This window comes from Zeugodacus cucurbitae, chromosome 5 (genome assembly GCF_028554725.1).
Source record: "Zeugodacus cucurbitae isolate PBARC_wt_2022May chromosome 5, idZeuCucr1.2, whole genome shotgun sequence".
Lineage (NCBI taxonomy): Eukaryota > Metazoa > Arthropoda > Insecta > Diptera > Tephritidae > Zeugodacus > Zeugodacus cucurbitae.
Window position 1 is genome coordinate 42,947,629 of NC_071670.1, and position 17,665 is coordinate 42,965,293.

A 17,665-nucleotide genomic window follows, 5' to 3' on the forward strand; every position below is an offset into this window, starting at 1 on the left:
ACGTTCTCCTTTTTTCCATAACCGTAAAGACTCAACACAAACTTTATGAGGAACCCATGTTTTTTCTAGTTTGTCCATTTTAAAACCGAAGTATTCAGTGTAAGCCTCCTTAACAAAGTCTGTAAGCTTATTATTGTTGAAATTATAAGATTTGTGAAAATCATAAAAATAAGAGCACATTCAGTACTTTCATATATATATATATATATATATTCGTGATCTGGACACATGAAAACATAAAAATTTTCACAGATATCCAGGGCAACAAAAAAAATCTTTTTTTGTAGAGCTGTGTAATGGTTTTAGCTTTTTAAAGAGTATAAATAATTCCTAGGTTACTACTTGATGTATGCTATGATTTCGGGAGCTTAACATTCCACAAAGCCCTGGAAAACATAACAAGTAAGGACAGGCTAAGGCACAATTTGACCTATATATTCGACATAAAGTCCAATAGAATATCGAAAGTCATCATATATAGTGTATGAGGGCCGATTTCACTTATTTTACCACCAAGAAGGTACACACTTAAGTTTACTAATAGCGTTTTATATGCTGGTCAACTCTCATCCACAATTGGAAAATCCGAATACAGGGCAGACTAAATGTTAAATTTTTTTGAGAAAAGAAAACTCTATAAGATATCTCACATATTCACCGATATATATATATAAGGAAGTTATGACCCGATTTTAACAATTTTTGGTACAGAGACACACTATTATAACAAAAAGATTCCGCCTGAATTAAATTAAAATATCTGAGAGATTTACCGATATTTTCGGTGAAAAATTACCATAAGGCGCTGGGTTCTTCATGTTCAATATCCCGGACCTGGAAAACTTATAGTCCGATTTCGACATCATTGATCTTTCGATCTTCTTTGGTTCCTAATGCATATAATATAAAGTCTATAAAGTGAAGCAATCAGATGGATTTCAAAATTGAATATATGAAAAGTAGGCGTGGTTGTGAACCGATCTCGCCCATATTCCGTCCGTTTCATCAGAGTGTTAAGATAATATTATCTACTGCATTTCATTGAAACAGGTCGAGTAGTTTTGGACGTATGGTTTTTGACCCATAAGTGGGCGACGCCACACCCATTTTCCATTTTTTAAATCTTAGTGCAGTTCCCTTCTGCCATTTCTTCCGTAAAATTTAGTGTTTCTGATGTTTTCCGTTAGTGCGTTAGCGCAATTTTAGCAAATTTCAACATAACCTTTGTATGTGAGGTGGGCGTGGTTATTAACCGATTCACATATTTTTATGGTGTGCATTAGGGTACCTAAAGGAAGTGACTTCAGAGATTTTGGCTTATATAATTTTATTGCGAGATATATACAAAAAACCTATGGCTGGGGCGGGGCCACGCCCACCTTCCCAAAAAAAAAAAATTAATTAAAAAAAATTACAACTAGATATGCCTCTTCCTGGTGCGTTCCTTTCTACCAAATTTTACTTGTATAGCTTTATTTATGGCTTAGTTTCCGGTTTTCGCCATTTTGTGGGCGTGGCATATGTACATGACTTGATCCAAATATCTATGTTCAGACTATAGAAATTATATGAAGAGTCGAATTTGAGTTCAAGTTGTTATCAAAAATGCTTCTTCTCCATTCATATACACTGAACAAGAGTTGTAAAGTTAAAGTTGGCAAATTCATTAAAATTAACATCGGCGCTACTAAAATTCAATTAGGAAATTTACTAAATACGCAAATGCCATTTGTAGTCTACTAAGCAGCATATTGTCGCCATAGAACATACAGACATAAATACTAGTATGCATATGTGTAGTATGTGGGTGTGTGTGGAAAAGTACATGGCAAAACCAAGCCACATTCCGCATAGCAAACCGAGCAAAAGTCAACCGCAGAATTTGTAAAGCACGCGAACAAAGTGAACGATGTGCCAAAAAGGATCAGCCGACAGGATATACGAAACCCAAAAACCGTTGAGAAACGTGTAAAAGTTGCGAAATTATTGTTGTGTGCACTTGCTTGTTGTTGTTGTTGCTGTTGCTATTGGATTTGTGAGTTTTGCGTGTGTGTGTGAGTGAGAGTATGTGGCGACTGATGATGGTTGCTGCTGCCGCTGGCATATGTCAAGCACAACAACCAACATAGAACTGTATATGCAATGGCAACAAAAACAATATGTGCATGTTATTGCAACAACAATAGCAACAACAACAACACTCTTACATTGGCAACATGCAGCACTTTAAGCGGCTAGCAACACCATCTAACAACATTTACACGCATTTAATGGTGACTACAAGCAACCACGTTCTACCAACTGATGAGCGAGCGAACTCCTCCGCCTTCACTTCACACCTTCTACTAGTACGTGTATTCCCACCAACAAACTCATATTTGACACAATTTCGCGTCAACTTGAGCTGACAACAGCAGCGTCACTGTTTATTAAATGAAAATGTTGCAATGCGAGCGGTTGGCCGGGTGTGGCTTAGCTACGCTGCGGTGCATGCGGTTGTTGGTGGCCGCCATGTAGGTGTGTGGATCTGAATCTCGAGTCAAGCAAGCATTTGCGCTGTGTCTTCATATTAGCGAGAAATGTATCCACATTGGCTTTGCAACTGCCGTGGCTGCTGTTGATGCTGCAGCTGTAGGTAGAAGCTTAAGAAAAGCTTACACTTTTGGCGAGTGTTTCCTTCGGCTGCGGATATGACGGCTCTCACCTTGTCAACTCATCAGCATGTTGTTGTCAACACGCAAAAGATAATAAAACTTTACGCTCTTGTGCACCGAGCACTGAGCGAACACTGGTTTTGGCGCTGTTGCTGCGTCACTTCACTTCACGTGCCACATGTTCGACATGCAAGCGTGTTGCAAGCGAGTACGCACTCAACTCGGGGGTTGCATGTGTTTTTCTTGACTATGATTTAGCTTTGAAGTTTACACAAGCGCAAGCAAAAGCTAACATATTACTATATAAGAGGAAAATATTTAGATTTGCAACGATATAATGCACTTTTGCACACACTCACTACCACATGCCAATGGAGATATGTTGGCAGACGAGACGAGATGAGTGTGCTGCTCATGCAATTACAACTATAATCGAGTCACTATGGAAAGCTTAATGAACACGGTGATATGTTGACACATAGCAACTTCATCCTTCATGCGAGCTCTCTTAGAAATGTTTATGCAAGAAAGTATATTTTACAGCGTCTATTTCTATGTTTGTTGTGAAGTTTTGTATATGCGTAGTAACAAATTACTTGCTTTGGAGTAAAAGTTACTAAGTTCGAGAATAATTTAGTTTGAAATAAATTTAAAGTTCTTTCAGAAAATAGTTTTTTGTAGACGAAAATTTATTTTTAAGCTACTGTTTGGTTTCATATAGACATTGGGTCCTAAATATTATTTTTTTAATGTATTTTAAAGTTACCAGTTACCAAAAATTCCACTGAGTTAAGTCCTTTCTATGTATCAATTAGAAGTTTTTTTGTGTTCTCTTCCTTATTCCTTTTCTAATTAATCACTCAGAAGTGGTCCGATCGGCAATAATTTCTATTTTTATTTTCTTCTTAAGTTCGACATTGAAGTCTCTTATACAAAAGTATACAAATTTAAAAGTTAATATCTTCACTCTATATCATTGGGATACAAGTTGTCAAGTATTATACTTTACAATATTGAGCTCTTTTCGCAAAAAGTGAGAGCTTTCTGTAGATATCATACCCTGGTGTCATTAATTTAGGGGTAGTAGCTGACTATATAGGTCATCTAGTATATCTTCTGGAATTAATATGCTTTGGGAGAAATATATTTCAAGTCATACCGGAGAAAAAGTGTGGTAACTTGAAGGCCTTCAAGCAAATATTGTCTTTTGATCTGATGAAAACTCACGCCACTAGTATGGACTTGATCAATTTCTGTATATCATTCATTCTCAATATATGTAAAGGATTTTTCAATAAGAGCGCTACAAAAACGGTTTGGAATATCAATGGAATTATTTATTCTTGTGAAAGTACATTTGATACCATTATGGAACTCGAGATCTTTTGCAGAAATACCACTCTTGCAGAAATACAGACGTTGAACCTATTTTTTTGACGGTTTTCAAGCATAAATCGGCCGATACTGCTGCAATTTCACGTTCGATATTCGTACGAAGTTCACCAAATGTCGCTGGCTTGTTGGCACAGACCATACTCTTGACGTAGTCCCACTAGTAATAATCTAACGGCGTCAAATCGCACGATCGATGCGGCCGGCTGACAGGGCCATTTCGAGAGACAACACGTTCACCAAACTAGGTTTTCAATAAATCGATTGTGACATTCGCTGTGTGGCTTGTGGCGCCGACCTGTTAGAACCACATATAGTCTAAGTCCATATCATCCAATTGGGGTCAAAAATATTCGGTTATCATTGAGCAATTGCGATTTCCATTCACAGTAATGTGTCGATTTTGATAATCACGGTAGAAGTACGATATGAATGACGCCGCCGGCCCATAAACCACATCAAACAGTAATTTTTTCGGGATGCAATGAATACTCATGGAGTACGTGGAAAGGGTTTGCTGATTAACCAATAACGCATATTTTTTTTGTTGACGAAGAAGCTGGAGATGAAATTATCGATGAAAATCCAGATAATTTTCAAGTTGTTGCTCAGCCCAATTCGTGAACATACGACGATTCTGGTGGTTAAGCGGCTTCACTTCTAGCGTCAATTTGATCTTGTAGGGATGTATGCCAGCATTTTTTCGCAAAATTCGCCACAACGACGTCACAGAAATGCCCAACGCTTGAAAACGACTGATTTGGGTCTTCGTCAATTAAGGGGCTAGCGACAACAATGTTCTCGACACTATGGGCATTTCTTTGTCTCACTGGCACAGGAACATTTTGTACTGTATCTGTGGATTTATAACGACCACTATTGTGTTAGTACTCATCCCTAGTATTTTTAGATTCGATACTTCTTTGGATATTTCTTTGGAATAATCGAGTGATTGAGTTCACCTTTTTTTGAATCCTCGCAAGTAATTATTATGTCACCTTGGACGTGTCGACTACTTTATTTTAAAATTCATGCTACTCGTATACATATAATTATTATATTTAAATACAGAAGAATCGTGACACACACACATACATACATTTTGCAATGCACACATATATTTTAATCCCTAAAAATTCGATTTTCGTCAGACTTTACTTTCAATCACTCAAACCATGATGTGCATATTAATAGCTTTTATGTGTGTGTATCTACTATACACACACAGACATGCAAACACACGCATACGAACGCACATCTCGTTAAGCAATGACAAGCATTGAATTGCTGCGCGCTCCGTTGCCGGGCAATCCAGCGAATATCCAAGTAAACATCGAATGGCATTTGCGCCATCAAAAGTAATTAAAATTTAATTAAAATGTTAAAGTTGCGCGACACAAGCAAGTGCCAACGCCAGTAGGCGTCAATGTGTGAGTATGTGTGTGAATGTGAGCATGAAACACATATGCTCGTTATGTATGTGTGTTCGCATTGTCATTGCCAAAGTATTTGCTGTCGCAGCAGCAACATGGATTGTGGCAGCTGTTGGTTGTTGTTGCTTCGCGCGACGAACTGTTGCTCATTATGGAGTCAACATGCGAGGGGCGGGCGGTGTCATGGAATATAGATACATGTACATATATATAGATGCATGTTTGTTAGAAGACGAAATTAAATTTGATTCCAGCAGCAACAACAACAACTGCGAAAACGCTTTGATGAATCGCTACGGCGAGTCAAGCCACAAACCAAGAGCAACAACAACAAAAAAGTGGCACAGTTGAAAGCAAACAATATCGGAAGGTGTGGGCGGTGACCGGAACGTTGTCGAACAGCGATTAATTTACCAGCAACAAAACGCAGAGTTGAGTAGAAATTGCGCTCCGCAGAGAATCACTGTTGCGGCACTGGAGGTCCTTCGTATGGCAGGGACTCGCTAGTGAGGCAAGCGCGAATCCAGCGAAATCGCTTTTGTCACACAAACATATATGTATGTGGCTGTGCGGCGCCCACACATTGTTCGCTGCCAAATTTGACACCAAGAGTTCACACTTAGCGCGTGGCCGCCAGCGTCATTGAGCCGGCATTTGATCCCCAACATCAGTTCACACACTCTCACACACCTACATACTCTTCATATGTACATATGTATATATAGAACCACATGTCTGAATAAGTGTTATCCCCGTTGTGCTTGCATACATGCTGCCTCCTCCAATACGTGTGTGGGGCGCCACACGCATTGCTATCGCTTGTATCGGCTCGCGAATGTGCCTAGAATAAATTTCAAAAAGTCGTGTCAAAATTTTGATGACATTTTTGCGCGCAGCGATACAAGTTTGAATTTTCTGGAATTTCAAAAAAAAAAAAGATCCACACATGCACTCCTGTGGAATTGTGGAAAAAAATTGTAGTTTTGCTATCACACACGGTGTGGCAAGTTAAAAGAAAAATTGCCAAAAATGGAAATTCTATTTTAAGCGTTATCCGGCAAGAGGAAATCTCATTTGTTACTAGGCAAATACATACATATGTATATACTAGCAGATTGCTCCGACTTCGCACGGGCTTAAACAAATATTTAAAAAGTTATAAGTTATCGGTTTTGATGTGTTGTTCAGCAAGCAGCGCTCGTTCCTCAACTCTCTCGCACGCAATTGCGATGCGAAGAAAATGACTAGCAAGACGATTTTCAGTTTCAGATTAAGATTCCGTTACACAGAGTCATTTTGATACACTCACCTGGGTACTATTTCCAGAAAGTTGAAATTCTAGCTATAAATTTAGCCTATGTTACTCGGGGTGAATGTAGCTTTCCAATGGTGAAAGAATTTTTGGAGTTGGAGTTAAAGCACATCCTTAGCATTTCCTTCGGAGTATTCTTCAAGATCCGAAATATTTCTTGACAACTTTTCAACTCAAAATCATCTTGATCTCACTGGTTAATCGATAAAGTAATGATGTACAGTGGTGTGTAATATTGTCCAACTCTGAGCGGGAAATGCCATTGTGTTGAATCTTCGAATAGAAAAATGACCCAAAGGACACGTCTAAATATGCCAAATCTTGTCTTTAAGCCAATATTGTGAATGTTACGGAACGGCCCCAGATCGAAATCCTATTGAAAACTTGTAAAATCCGATTAACAGGCGCATAGAAAGGACTATCACTGAAAATTGAGTTGAACTTCTTAATAGACTTCAAGGAGCCCGAAAATCGATTCCGATGAAAATCTTTGACAACTTAATTGGCTCAATGCCAAGGAAATATCGTGAATTGATGAAAAATCATTGTAATTGCAACAAAATATTAGGAAAACATATTTTTACCTTTGTTTCTAAAAAGTTGCATATGTTTGTCCACGTAATTTTAGAGATGAAATCAAAATGGTACCTGTATTTTTTTTAAATAATAAAAATATTTGTTTTTATAAACGATAAATAATAGTAAACACATCAAATTAAATAATCTCAATTTCAATCAACAGTCTGCAAAGTTTAATCGTAAGATATATATACTTTTTCTAAAATCGCGTTCCAGTTGCATATGATATGGCCAACACTGTATAGCCCATCTACTTTTTTTATTTTTATTTTATAGTATTTAGGAACATACCAACCATACTAACCGACTAAGAAATCCGTGAAATACTATAACCTACACCTTAACTACCCTCTTCGAGGAGTGAACCAAGCCTTATTGTTTCTTTTAAAACTAAACTGATCATAATTACAGATGACTTGTTTTGACCTCTACAATGAGATGAGGATGGTTTAAAGATTTCATTGTTGAGAAGTCGATTTCCTCTAATTGGGAACTTGAGCCTTTTTTCACCTTTTTTAAACGATAGACTTTTTTTCATGAAACAGTATTTTAATTTAAAATTATTCCCTACGGAAGATGGGACTTTTTAGCAAAACTGAATGACAATTATTTCATCTTAATGAATATAGCAGACTTTTAATGAACACATTAACACTTTACCAATAATTTTTACATATTGATTTCACAATATATTTGTTAAACTTTCTCTGCCACTCCACTCATACCGTCTTACCAATTCGTTCCAGCAGAAACATCCGCATGTGATATTTGAGGCACGCACTAAAGCCAATAAAGGATGCGCCAATTCGGGTAATTTAGAGACGTGGCGTTTGCAACGACGCCCGAAACTGTTGTCGGCTGGTGTCATCGACGAAATACATCCGAACGGTGCGGGCCGTTATAAGCGCGATGTACGCGAAGCAACTAAATACATCGAAACGGCCATTGTTGTGGACCAAGCGATGTACGAAAAACGTAATGGCAGCACACGTGCCGAGGTCATACACGACGCCATACAGGTGGCGAATATAGCGGATTTGGTAAGTCTACTATTTTTTCATATTATAACTATTTTATATAGTACTTTAAAATACTTTGGATATATCTATTGTGGTCCGTTATGAGATCGCCTATTTTATAAGTATCTTCATTCGAACTAATTTACTTTCATTAACTCTTCTCCTCTTAAGTCTGATATACAATACTTCGTCAATCTTAAAGCCCAAAAAGCTATATTTCGTTTAGAGACTTGAATCAAGAATTTCCTCTCGGAAATCTCAAGGCTAAACCCATTCAACTCCTTTTCTTATCCAAAAATCGAGAGCTGTGTCTAGAAGTGTTATGATTTTCAATCCTCTCGTACCGCTGCAGAGTTAGAAAGGCTTAAAAATGAAAGACGCCATAAAAATGTTCTGAATGGTTGTTTTATCTTTGGTATTTCCCTCTATATCTGCATATATGTGGGACTCACGCTCCGAGAGCTCTGTTTATGGTTATTATTACCCCGTTTCCTGCATTCGACGGCATCATAATTGGTCTCTTAATTGTCATATGTGGTGTTTAACACATTCATTTTGGCTTTTTGTCAATAAGTTGGGATTCATTTTAGGATGAAAATGAAATGAGGGTGCTTGAAGGCATCTCTTGCCTTTTAAACGCTTGCAACTCATTATTTTTAATGCGTATTTTTGGAGATTTACTTCTCCTTTTTTACTTCTACACTCCATTCTCAGATTTCCTTTTACCCTTTTTAACCGTTATTGCTTGTAGCTTTTTACGCTACTTTCTCTCCTTTTCAATAATACCATTTCCTCTGTGCAAAGTCGAAATTAGACAACGTCTCTGATACTTGAGAATGCGTACTTTCACAGGAAATGAAAAAAAGATTTGGCTTTGACCGTTGTAATAACCGTTTGTGTTTGTGCTCAAAGCAAATTAGATCTTTGAGAACTCTGAGAGATCGCACTCAACGCACAAAAGGAGCGTTTTTGTGTGGAATTATTTTGAAGTGTCGAAAACGGAAATAGACAAATGGTACTTACGTAACGTAACTCGTAAAAGAACTAGCAAGCATTTCACCATTTCACGCTGCTATAAATAACTAAATGGAAGTAGCTTTGGGAGATAATGTAAAGGATTAAAATAAATTGAATTAAATGAGTTGCCATACTTTACCGTTATACCGTTTTACTACTTAAGCACTTGGGAGAAGTGCCGTTGTTTGGCTTCCTGATAGCAGTGTGGAGCAAAAATATATGTAATTTATATACCGAAGAAGAAGTTGTTGCTTTCAAGCGAAATGGGAGTGTTGTGAATTAATTATAAATTAAAATGCGCACAAATATTGTTTAGCGGAAAGCAAAACTTTTGCGAAATTCACGCTAAACTGTAGCAGTTAATAACTAATTGCAACGACGAGCTAAAGCCCACAAAGCGCTTAACTAAACTTGGCATTACAAGTGTTGGTCTGACAACTCTGAAAGGGAGACACTGTCTGCATAGATATAGATTACTAATGATTATTAAAATATGACGGTTAAAGGGCCGAACTTTTGGGTACTTTTTTCAATATGAAACAAAAAAATGTTGAGCTGCTAACAGAAGACTTTACTGTTCATTGATATTATAGTAAATGTATTTCCATATTATCTCTAGAGGCGTCTGTAATCTTAAAAATATATAACTATAATTCTTCAGTTCGGTTTTCGAACCACGCTGCACTTAATGATGGTCACATACCAAACCAACTAAGTCACTAGGGCCGCACTCTACATTGATATATGTAAGTACATAGGCACTTTAGCTTAGAGTTGTACACAATTTACCATACCTTAATTTAATTTCAACATGCCACATACGCAGCGTAATACAGGCTTACGCTGTTATGATTGAGCTTAAAGTAGCTTTAAGCATTTGCCACTGATGTAACCAGAAAGCGCCGTAATGTGCCTAAGCCATATTGAATAACGGCTTTATGTGGCTAGCAGCAGTTCAACTTTGGTGTTTCACTTAACTTCTAGTTTGTATGTATTTGCGGCGTTGTTGCTGTTGCACGCATACTAATTGCCTAGTCATTGTACTCCAATGCTGTGAAACGGTTATTTATATGAATATGAGAGCTTTCAAGCGTATCTGTAATATTCAATTAATAATTCGAGATTCAACGAAGTAGGAGAATTCTATATTTTGTTTTTTGTTTGGTGTCTGACTCGTTTTTTTGTAATAATTTGCAGACAGCTTTTTTTTGTTGAGGTCCAAGTCTTTTAGATCCATCCAGTATTTGTCTTTCAAAGCATAAAAAAAATTATTGTAAACATCATCATTCTATTGGACTGTTAACCTATCTGTCAGACCCAGACTACTTATATGAAGTTCAACTTCTGTAATTAATTTCTATGAAAATGCTCGCTATAAAATACTGCTAATCGAATCATTTTAAGTTTTGATTCATTATTTTTGACCAAAGTAGGTTTCCCTGGTGATGAGAAAATAGTATTATTTCCCTGAAGTATCCGCTATGAAGTGGCTTCAAGAAAACTAAAATGAACCAGTATCAATAAAATACCATACCTGTGATGAGTCCCTTTTTTGTTAAGCCAAGAGAAGAACAGGAACCTTAGTTTTTACAAATAATCTTACATTAACCAAGATAACTCCCCATTGCTCTTCCATAAGCAGGACCCCTTAGAGAGAGTTCTACAATTTTTTCGAAAGCTCGTCGTAGAGTCCCGTTATCGGAATCAAACATTTTTGTAGTAGACGTCTTTATGTCGTCCAACATATAGAGGACCTCTGAGTTATAAGCCGACTTCCAATGAGCATTTTTGATCATCTTTATAAAACGACTACTATTGAAAAGCCGTTTTCAAGTAACCAACCGAACCAAGTTACGAACTCAGCTCCCGGTTAGTAATACTACATTCATCTATCCTTTTACAACCAATATCGGTATCGAAGAACCGAAATTAAACCCAGCACTTTTCACTTTTGTAAAAAAGATAGAAAGGTTATTTCGTGGCTCAAATTATTGAAGGCGTCTGCAGATCGCCGAAAATTGTACAGATCAGCATTTGAAATAGTATAGGGTAGTTTTTAATAAAGTTTTTTCAGACAGTTTCACAGTTTTTAGATTGAGTTTTGCTTAATGAGATATATGAAATTATGTTGCTTGGCCTACTTAAAATATCTTCACTTCTATGTGAGCATCTGCTCATGGTTTTAAAATATTAATCTAATTAATTTTCATAAATTGTGAAGAATACTACTTGTTGTGCCTCTCCTTTATATATCAACTAAAACTATTTCCCTTTTGTGGTTTCTCTAGTAGGTCGCAGTGACCACAAAAACGCCTAATGTAATCCTCAAAATTTCCTTCAACGCTCTATTGTCCTATTGCCACATTTTGTCCAATCAGTATAATACTCTAACGTATATGTACGCATGGGTACTCGTTTAATTGCAAACATGTCTTCATAATAAGGTGGTGTGGATCATTATAACAATAGCGCTTAAATTGTATTCAATATAATGCAAAAACAATAACAAATTACAGAACTATCAAGAGTTTACAATAATAAGGATGGCAAGTAGCATGCAGCCCAAAGCCACTAAGTCATATGTGAAATTATCAGCAAGTCAACGGACACTGCTCACTTGCAAGCAGCTTGTTACTAGAGTGACTCTGCTGCATATATGTTTAAGTATGTATGCATGTTTGCTTTAAGCATATTATTTATAATGCAGCTTGGTCGTCATTCAATCGAGCACTTCTCAGAAGAATATTGAAATTTTCTTATCGTGTTATTTGAAAATTTCATCTAGGAGTTTTTGATTGAGAATTCACTAATTTTAGTAGTTGATTAGCCTTTTCACACAGCCAAATTAATTGATCAATTAAAATTTTAATTGAGAAGCCAGTTATTCCACTTCACACTCCGATTACTAGATATTCGATCAGCTTTTATACATTTTTGTTTGGGCTTTTTATAAGAATTATTATTATTTAGTAAGTTTCATCAGCTGATTGCTATTTTCTCAATAACCACAACAATTTTTTCCGGCAGCGACCTCTACCGTCGCTGTTTTATTGCTATTTTATCATATAATACAGCCAAATTTACAGCGAGGACAACAACTTATATAATTACAAATACGGTCTTTGTCGCAGAGTTGCATTTCATTTTCAAGTCGATTAAAATTCAATTAAAAACAAGTAAGGAAGGTCTAAGTTCGGGTGTAACCGAACATTTTATACTCTCGCAATTTATTTATTTAACTTAATTAATATTATATAATACAAAATTTTACCCACATATTCGTCATATATATTGTATAAAGTCCATTGAAAGTTGGAAACCATAATATTAGGTTAGAAGCACCGAGGTCCTCGTGTTCGATATATGGGGCCTTAAAAACCTATGGTCCGATTTTGGCGATTTTTAGAATGGGGCTGCCCCACTATAAATACAGTATTTGCGCAAAGTTTTGCATCGATATCTTCACTAATACTCACTTTATATATTGTAATGTAAACGATTCAGATCGTCTTCAAAGTTCTGGTATATAGGAAGTAGGCGTGGTTGTGAAGCTATTTTCACAACATATCATTTGGATGTAAGGAAACTATTACAAACCAAGTTTCATTGAAATCGGTCGAGTAGTTCCTGAGATATGGTTTTTGACCCATAAGTGGGCGACGCCACTCCCATTTTCCATTTTGTAAAAAAATCTAAGTGCAGCTTCCATCTGTCATTCCTTATGTGAAATTTAGTGTTTCTGAGGTTTTTCGTTAGTGAGTTAACCCACTTTTAGTATTTTTCAACTTACTATTTGTATGGGAGGGGGGCGTGGTTATTATCCGATTTCTGTCATTTTTGGAATGTATAAGGAAATGGCTAAAAAACTTCTCCAAAAAAATTACATCCACAAATGCTCCCTCATAGTGCGATCCTTCATACCAAATATTATTTCCATAGCTTTATTTGTGGCTTAGTTATGGCATTTTATGTGTTTTCGGTTTTCGTGTGCCAAGTTTCATCAAGATATCTTAATATTTACTCAAGTTACAGCTTGCACAGACGGACGGACGGACGGACAGACAGACATTCGGATTTGAACTCCACTCTTCACCCTGATCACTTTGGTATATATAACCCTATATCTAACTCGTTTAGTTTTGGGTGTTACAAACAACCGTTATGTGAACAAAACTATAATACTTTGCTGCTAGCAACTTTGTTGCGAGAGTATAATGAATGTGGAAAAATGAGATTTTTAGTTTGTATGGTAAATCGAGCTAAATCAGCGCTTTTCATCAAAAAATTATTATTTTAAAAAATTTAGTTTGGTTGTCAAATCCATCAGATTTATTGTAAATGTATTTGAGTGTATAAGAGGACCTCGCATGCGACAGTGTTTCCAGGTATCTGAAGCAAAAATGTCGTTTTGAGAAAAAAAGCCTCGCAATTAGTTGACTCACCATATACAATCAGCAGGTCTATCAAATAATCCTGAAACAGTCGACAGTTTCAAATTGAGTCCCATAGTCGCCCCCTGGCAATTCCTTCGATGCATTAATTTGGTTAGTTTCAATGACTGAAGTTGCTTCAATAAATTTCAATTTCCTAGGTGTTCATTCTATATTCTCTAGTTAAAGGATTTTTAAAATGTTCAACTCTTGAAAATTATGCCACAAGTGCAATTTCATAGTCAAACTATAAATTTAGCAACAATTATATGAAATGCTTCATCAGTATGTAAACGCTTAAAGCGACAAATCATCCAAATATGAATTCAAATGCATACCCATATATACTAAGCTGTCCTCCACAGCCACACTTAAGCTCATATATATTCATATATGTAAGTATGTATGTATGCATTTGTTGGGTGCTAAATAGATAAACACTTAATATAAAATGCCATTAAAAATGTATACAAGCAAACATACATATACATATGTCCATATATAGCTGTGACTGTGCGAAAACAGTTTTGCCAAGACGCCAAAGCCCATTGGCAGGCACACACGCACTCCAAGCAGCCTGGCAGCAATTTATGAACTTGCTTTTTGTTTGGACTTACATAATTGTATTTTCTCGGCTTAAATATTTTATCAGTAGTGTGCCTACAATTATGAAGATTAATTGAAAAGCTCGGGGTATAGCGCACAAAGCTTGGAGTGGCTGAGGCAAAGGGAAACTAATTGCATATAAGTAAATAGCAGAGGCTTGAGTTTGCTACAGTAGTATATACAACCTTATATGAGAGTGCAGAATGCGCAATTTTCGTTTGCTATAGAAAATGTTCACTTATTTAGAAATGTTCAACATTGCGTATACGTAACTTTTTTTCTACCACACTTCCGACGGTCACTCTAACGAGATCTTTGAAACGTATTAAGGCATTAAAATACAACAACAACATATAAAATATCAATGTTTGTTGTTGTTGTTTTTATTATTGTTGCACATTGCTTTTATAGAACAATGAATGACCGCTACTTGAGCCCTGCAACATCATTTAAGGTAAGCTCACAAATTGTTATCGGTAAGCTGCCAGTAGAGATTTTCGTACTATCATCACGTGTGTATATATATTACTTACCTGCCTAAGCCTAGGCACACTTGAAAGCAACAACTTTTGTTGTTATTTTTTCTGCATTTAAACAGCAACTAAACCAACTCATCGCTCATACAAGCACATGCATTATTCATACCTGTAGTTACCTATGTTTATAACTGTACACAATAGCTCTTGTTACATATAGTCTTTTTACTCATCTAACCATCCCACCTCCAACCTACCACCCAGTAATTTATCGCTCCTTTGAGTTATCTGCATTTTGTCTTTTATCCGCCACAAGGCATACACTGTGTACTCACCGTAAATCCATTTTATTTATTACCCAAGTCACTGTCGGTATTCATTAGGTCATTAGTTAAGCATCGTCAACGGTGACTAAGGTTAGCCGAAACCTCGAACCCTCGCCACCTTGTGTTGCCAAGCCGAGCCAAGTGACCGAGTGCAAGTCATTGCGTTGGTGATGGACTTCATTTTTCTATTATCTTTTGGATTTTGCGTAAATTCTTGATGCTTTCTTAAATATGTACTTTGTGTGTATGTGTATGTTACCTCAGGATTTATGTGTAGTGCGCCATGTTGTTGTGCGGGCTATTAAGTGGCATACGCCCAGCATATACGCATACAAATTTATTTAGAATCTTAATTTCTGATAGTTGCATTATGTTACTTATGTGTGTTTGTATATATTATATTTTCATATGATAATAACCTGCTAATAAATAGTTTAAAAGTTATTTTTTAGAGAAGCGGTGTTCTAACTTTTCAGTCTAGCCTATTGGTCTTTTACTTCAAAATAGACCACATTTTCGCGAATACTTCTTCATTCTCGATACATTTACTTCTAACGAAGATTCTCTTATGATATTGGGAACTTGAAAAAGTCGCTGGGCTCAGGCCCATAGAATACGCAAAATGTGAAATCAATACGAAGCCTAATTCATGTCATTTTGCCATAGGTTTCTTTATTTAATCTGCTTCTTCTTCAAAAGGGATCATATCTTCCTGTTTCGTCTTTCAACCAGCTCAATATTAGTACAAAAGTCGCTGCTGAGGGGGTTTCTTTGACCAAAAGTGTCGATATAGGTCTCATAACATAACAGCTATTTTTTTCATCGTACCTTCATCCATCCACTACATGTAGACCACTCAGATGACTGCCGAGCCATGGCACCTATTTTTACAAAGCTTTCGCAGATACAAATAGTATGCCCGGCATGATCGACGTTTGATAATCTTCGAGCTTGCTTGGTATATAATTCAAAGACCTTACAGTTTTCAAGACGGACTAAAGTTAGGTTAGGTTATTAGACTTCACGCATAAATGTTATGATATTTCATTTTCAGAAAAACTGTGTAATATGAAGAGTACTTAAATTAATTTCACATAGCACATAAATGCTTTTCGTGGGACCACAACTCCGGGCCAGAAGTCCTAACCACGATGTGAAAGGCTATGAAGATTCCTTACCCGGTATAATCCATAATTTTAAATAAATTCCATTACCGGGATTCTCTGTATAATGTTGCTATTTAAAAGTGATCGCAATTTTCCGCCATTTTGTATATTTTCCATAGCTCGAATTTTATTAAATAAAATAGTTAAATTCTTTCAAAATACTTTTCACCGATTAATGAGTCAGGCGAAACAAACTGATCGAAACTTTCTCTGAAGATGGTACATAGTACTTGTTTTTGTTGTTTTACCGGTTATCCAAATCCTATTTGACGGTGAAAGTGAAGGTTTATTGTCATCGAGGACATTCAACGGAAAGTGTTTTAGCGGAGTGGAGTCAAAAATAAAGGGGTGTTAGAAGTGTGTGGCCATGCAAAGAGTTGGAGACTTGAAGCCTTATGGCATTATTTGGTGTATCAGGATCTAGTTTGAACGTTCAGAATATCCAGAACGAAAGGTAACTCTAGTCTCTTCAAGAGGCAATTCGATCCCTTACACAATGCTTCTAGGACTTCTGACTCACAGCCAAGCGTACTCAGCAAAGAATTGGATAATAACGTTGAACTTGATTTGAATTATATTTCAAAGTTTTTCCGTCAATTTAGAGAGTTTTGATGGTAGTTGAAAAAGATAATAGATGTTTGTAATGTAAAAAGGGAGCCTCTATCGATTGGTCCTTAGAAATTTTGTCTCAAGGTCGAGAATTTTGTTAAATATTATTATTATGGTTTTTGTATCAATATTTATATGTTCTTTAGCAGAGGTTTTATATCCTATATTTATATAATTGAATCAAAAGTTATTAAAATAAACTCATTTTATTTTTTTTTACAGTACTTTCGCACTCTGAACACCCGCGTCTCGGTGGTGTATATTGAAACGTGGGGTAAAAATCAGGCCGTCATCGATGGCAGCAAGGACATCAGTAAAGCCATATCGAATTTCAACGATTACACATCGCGAAATCTTTTCCAAATCGAACGCGACACCACACAGTTACTAACGTAAGTACATGCAATTAATATACTATTTATTTTCGATAAATATTATGAACTTAAAACAAACACATGAAAGCAAAGAGCTATACAAATAGCAATAATTGAAAGGATATTAGCAGAGCTGCACTAAATTGATTCGAATTGTATTAAGTGTGTTGCAGAGAGTTTATATGTGAGTTAGTATGCGTGTGCGGGAGTGTCTGTAGACAATAGGGCTTACAGTAACGCATTGACTAATAGAATTGACTGTCGGGCATATA

At 36.4% G+C, this 17,665-nt stretch overlaps 1 protein-coding gene across 16 annotated transcripts in view; it reads left to right on the forward strand.

The window, feature by feature from the left end:
- Window positions 1–17,665, forward strand: part of LOC105216030 (disintegrin and metalloproteinase domain-containing protein 9) — a 510,771-nt gene that overhangs the window by 408,542 nt on the left and 84,564 nt on the right. For all 16 annotated transcript variants that reach the window (XM_054231408.1, XM_054231409.1, XM_054231410.1 and 13 more), the window contains exons 9-10: window positions 8,120–8,410; window positions 17,242–17,411. In XM_054231408.1, coding sequence (XP_054087383.1) covers window positions 8,120–8,410; window positions 17,242–17,411 — 461 coding nt within the window. The remainder of the gene's footprint in view (window positions 1–8,119; window positions 8,411–17,241; window positions 17,412–17,665) is intronic.